Genomic DNA, 5,264 nt, shown 5'->3' on the forward strand with positions numbered 1-5,264 from the left:
TGTGGCCTTCAATAAAGACAGTTTGTACTGCATATTTTACATTTCTTTGTATTTATTTTATATAATTGAACATAAGACTAAAACAAAACTTCTTTATAGACTTATAAAAGTAACAGAATGACTTAAAGTGCTAACATTTTTACACCACAATAACATTTCTTCAGCTGTATTATTCCAGCTAATGTATGAATTGGTATTTTCCACACATTAAAAACAGTTTGAGTTCAAGCTGCTTCCCTCAAAAAGACTATATGAAGGGTAAAAAACCAACACAGCCTACTGAACAGGTCGCAATAAAGTAACATTTGAAAAAGCTCACTATGCCCTGTCTTATGCCCATTAGTCATTTGTATCCTTGGGTCTAAATTTAGCAGAGACACAAATAGCATCTGTGAAACACATGCTCTCTTACGCTACCTCTGGCTGAAATTATTACAAAGAGCGATCTAAGCTATCACATCTATGCAGACGACACCCAGATTTATTTTAAAATTACACCAGGAGACTATTCTCCGATTAGAACACTGAGCAAGAGCATTGAGCACATCACTGACTGGATGACTCAGAACTTTCTCCAACTGAACAAACAAAAAACAGAGATCATTGTTTTTGGAGCAAAGAAGGACCGATTAAAAGTAATCGCAGAGCTTCAGTCAGCAGACTACAAAACCACTAATAAAGCCAGAAATCTAGGTGTAGTGATGGACTCAGACCTGAATTTCAACAGCCACATTACAACAGTCATTAGGTCTGCTTATTATCACCTGAAGAATATATCGAGGAATAAAAAACTAATGTCACAACAGGACTTAGAAAAGCTTGTCCATGCTTTTATTTTCAGTAGACTCGACTACTGCAATAGTGTATTCACAGGGCTGACAAAAAAATCCATCAGAAAACTGCAGCTGATTCAGAACGGTGCTGCACGTGTCCTCACTAACACTAAAAGAGTGGATCACATCAGTCCGGTTCTGAAATCTCTACATTGGCTTCCAGTCGGCCAAATAATTGATTTTACAGTACTATTGCTAGTTTTTAAATCATTACATGGTTTAGGACCAAAGTATATTGTTGAACTCCTACATAATTACGAGCCATCAAGGTGCCTCAGGTCTTCTGGGACGGGTCTGCTATCGGTTCCGAGAGTAACAACAAAACATGGAGAGGCAGCATTTAGCTGTTATGCCTGGAACAAACTACCCAAATCATGCACGTCCGCAGAAACGCTTAATATTTTTAAATCGAGACTAAAAACATATATCTTTTGCCGCTGCTTTTAATTGAGATGATCATATTCGAACTACAGTATGCTTTTTAAACATGTATTGTATACCTGTGGTGTTTATTTTTATTATTTTATTATCTTTGCTTTGTAATGCCTGTTGTAAAATGCCATTATATAATGTGTTTTTACTGTATTTATTCCTAAAAAGTATTTGAATTTGTTTTGTAAAGCACTTTCAATTGTCGCATACAGAAAAGTGCTATATAAATAAACTTGCCTTATCACAAAACGATGAGAACAAGTGAGTCAGGTTGACAGTTGTTGTAAATATACTATTATATGTAAAAGCTAAGTCTTAAAATTGATTCACCCTTTGTAATGCATGAATTGTGTTTTTCTTTGTGATGGATATTGGCTATTTGTTATAATCAATAGTGTTCAGTGTATTTACTTAATCAAAAGTAGCAATACAACATTTGGAAAAATACATTGTACATTATTTTTAAAATCTCACTTATGTTAAAATGCAGAAGTTATATCAGCTAAATGTATGCAAAATATCAAAAGTATAAAAAGTCAACTCAATATAGTTACAGTAAAGAGAATTATTTTAAATATTAAATAACCATATTAAATATGCAATAAAGTATACGGAAATACTCGTACAGTACAACTACCTCCAATATTTACATCAGTAAATATACTTTTGTTGCTTTTCTTCAATAATCATAATACCTATATTTGTTTAAAGTAACAAAAATCCCAAACATTAAGGTCACATAAGTGTAGATACATTTATTATTTTACTTCTGACTTGGTTGAAACATATGCCAGCTTAACCCCAACACTAAGTGTGTGTCTTTAGTTTGAGAAAATTAGGCAAAAAAGTGAGAGTAAAAGGTGGTGACACATTGATTTTTTATTGACTTTCCCAAAACATTACCGCTTGTTCCCTTATACTGTATTGTTTTTCTTCAAAAGAAATGTGCATTGTCCCATTCAAACCTAAACATTATATCATTACAATAAAGTTGTCATAAACTTTTACAAACAAATGTGTTTGGCACATTTCAGCATTTTTCTGTTTTCATAAAACATGAACCTGTCTGATCACTGAATAATAACCTTACAACATTGGAAATCAGAGGCACATGAGGGGGGCCAGTGTGGGAAAATTAACCAGTCGAGCACAATGCATTCCTGTCCTGTAAGTCAGCAAAAAGCCCAGCAACAGAAGGCAGGGAGGAATGTGACTTTTACACCATTGTATCTGGTTTGATTTATAAAAGATAGTCTTTATAAACTTATTAAGATTTATCTTAGCAATTGTTGTTTAATTAACCACTGAAAAATGACATGTTTTAATAAAAATGTTGTTTCTCTGTCACTAAAAGAACAACTTGTATAGTAAATCCAACAAGGATTTATATCCTGGATTCACAGTGTTGCAACACCCCCTGTAATTGATGTTCATAGTTGTCATTTAAACCAGCACTCCCACTATCCTGTAAGAGGACAGCACTTTTGTTTAGACACAGATTAAACATGAGTTTAATTTATTACACAAAATGGAATTTTGGCTCAAATTCGTTAAATACTGATGCCAACTTCAAAGCTCCAACAATATTTTTGACATAACAAATTTGAGGTACATTCACAGTCATAATGGAAGACATTGATATGGAAAGTTTGAATTGTTTCTCTTAATAATAACTCAGTTTAACGCCTGTAAACACATTTTAACATCTTCATAAATAAAACAGTACTGTTTTTGTCAAAGGGATACCCATTTGTGTAATTATCATAAGATTGTGGTTTAATAACATATGAAACAATTCAATTTTTTTCTTTTTAATTACCACACCCTTCCATTACCAAACATAACCCTGCTCTACCGGCTCATAGAGCTCTGACATAGCACATTCTTCTTTCTTGACACTTTCCAAGAAAACAAGTTTAACTGAGCATAGCACTCACATGCTAAACCATCACACATGCTTAATCTTCTCTTGGACATATCAACACCATAACTGTAAAGGAAGCTTTAGCTAAATAGAAAATGTCTACTACAACACAGCTGAGATATTCCAGCCTGTAAAACAGCTAGACCTGGATATCAAATTCAGAAACATGGTGAGATACTTAGTGCTTAAAAAGGTTGGGATCAGGTGAGCCATAAGGGAAGGTAGTAACATGCTTAGCAAACATACCAATTCTATTAACTGTTTGTACATTTGACAAGATACTTATACACTGGACAATGTGGTTGGCCTTTTTTTTTTTTTTTTTAATGCTGGCCAATGTTTAGTCTCTTTGAACTTCAATGTTTATTTTACCTGTTGTAGGAACTACTAAACTAGGCATTTAATACTGGAGTCGACAACATACGTTTAACAAACCTGAGACAACTGATTTCTTTAACTGTAAACTTAAGCTATGTCTTTATTCAGAATGGCGTAAAACATCACAAGAAACTATACAGAAGACCTCAGGCATCCTTGCTCTGACTTTAACTTCTCATAACACTTTCTGTGATTCACTGTAGTGTCCCGATGCTGTGCAATTTCACAAACTAATAGTCATTGTTTACAATACAAAGTGGACATTAATATCGAGTGCAATTTTTTTTACTGCTTTGCTTATTACAAAGTATAACCTTGGCAGTAAGGCAGTGGCCTATGCAAACACTTTGAAACACAAAAAGTAAGCAATTGTAACCTTGGCTCGAAAGCAGGCCTTTAGAAAGGACATGTCCTCATTATTACAAAGGGGATAAATAAGGCATCCACTGATATTAAGCTTGACCTTTTTACCTCTTAACCTGCCAGACAGGGATCATGTGACAACAAATAACATGCTGTAACCAGTGCATTTCACAGACACACGCCCCGATATCAACCCATCATCGAGGGTGTTGAAAACAACCTGTTTGCAGTCATTGGGTTTGGTTCGACCAAGGTCGTGTGATTACATGGGAGTATCCAAACCATTGTCTCTGCCAGTACACGTTAAGACACAGATCCCAGCGGGGGAAGCATATTGTCTGCGCGTCACAGTTGTCTGCGTCGATTCACATCAAAACACAGCATTTGAGACAACTTCCTGATGGTATTTTGCGTTTCTGCAAGGCAGCCCGTGTTGCGGTTTCGAATACCTCCCAGATCCCCTCCTTGGTTTTGGCAGCGCACTCTAAATAGTCATATGCGCCAATGCGCATGGCCATGGCCCGGCCATCCTCTGCCTTCACGGGCTCCAGCTTCAACCGGGACAGCTCGTTCTTTACGTTCTCGTCGTTGCGCAGATCTTTCTTGTTGGCCACTAATATAATGGGTACATTCGGACAAAAGTGTTTGACTTCAGGGACCCACTTTTCTGGGATGTTTTCCAACGAGTCCGGGCTGTCCACGGAGAAGCACATCAGAATGACATCGGTGTCCGGATAGGAGAGGGGGCGCAGCCGGTCGTAGTCCTCCTGTCCAGCTGTGTCCCACAAAGCTAGCTGGACTTGTTTGTTTTCCACCTCTATGTCCGCCACATATGTCTCAAACACAGTCGGAACATACACTTCGGGAAACTCGTCTTTGCTAAATACAATAAGAAGACATGTTTTCCCACATGCGCCGTCCCCCACCACGACAAGTTTCTTCCGTATGTCTGCCATTCCTTCCTTTTTCCTACTGCTCGCTTAAACGTGGCATCAAACACACAGATGTGCCCGTTGTAGTCACTCCTTCTGCCTTTAAAGTCTAAATGAGACGTATCCCGTAAGGCACTCCTGCCTCCTAATTCCAGAAAATCGACCAGGAACAGTGCGATCTCTTTATAAAGCATAGGGTGGTTTCCTAAATATAGCAATCCAATCGGAAATAGGGAGGTGAGCTCACAGTTTGTAGAGGAAGAGGTGATTGGATCTCACCGAGTTCCCTTATGGAGAGGAGGGTCATGGACCACGAGGACAAGCCCGACCCAGGATCAGTTTAAATCATCCGAATCAAACTGCATAATGAACACGGCTTTTTTACATTTTTATTATTCCTCT

The 5,264-nt window shown here is 37.3% G+C and overlaps 1 protein-coding gene across 1 annotated transcript; it reads right to left on the reverse strand.

Moving 5' to 3' along the window:
- Window positions 1-2,129: 2,129 nt before the first annotated feature.
- LOC117440152 (rho-related GTP-binding protein RhoB-like) lies at window positions 2,130-5,069 on the reverse strand. The gene has a single exon (XM_034076433.2). It carries the CDS (start codon window positions 4,884-4,886, stop codon window positions 4,296-4,298), a length of 591 nt encoding a protein of 196 aa, XP_033932324.1. The 5' UTR covers window positions 4,887-5,069; the 3' UTR covers window positions 2,130-4,295.
- Window positions 5,070-5,264: the final 195 nt, after the last annotated feature.

The sequence above is a fragment of the Pseudochaenichthys georgianus genome, chromosome 24 (genome assembly GCF_902827115.2).
Source record: "Pseudochaenichthys georgianus chromosome 24, fPseGeo1.2, whole genome shotgun sequence".
Lineage (NCBI taxonomy): Eukaryota > Metazoa > Chordata > Actinopteri > Perciformes > Channichthyidae > Pseudochaenichthys > Pseudochaenichthys georgianus.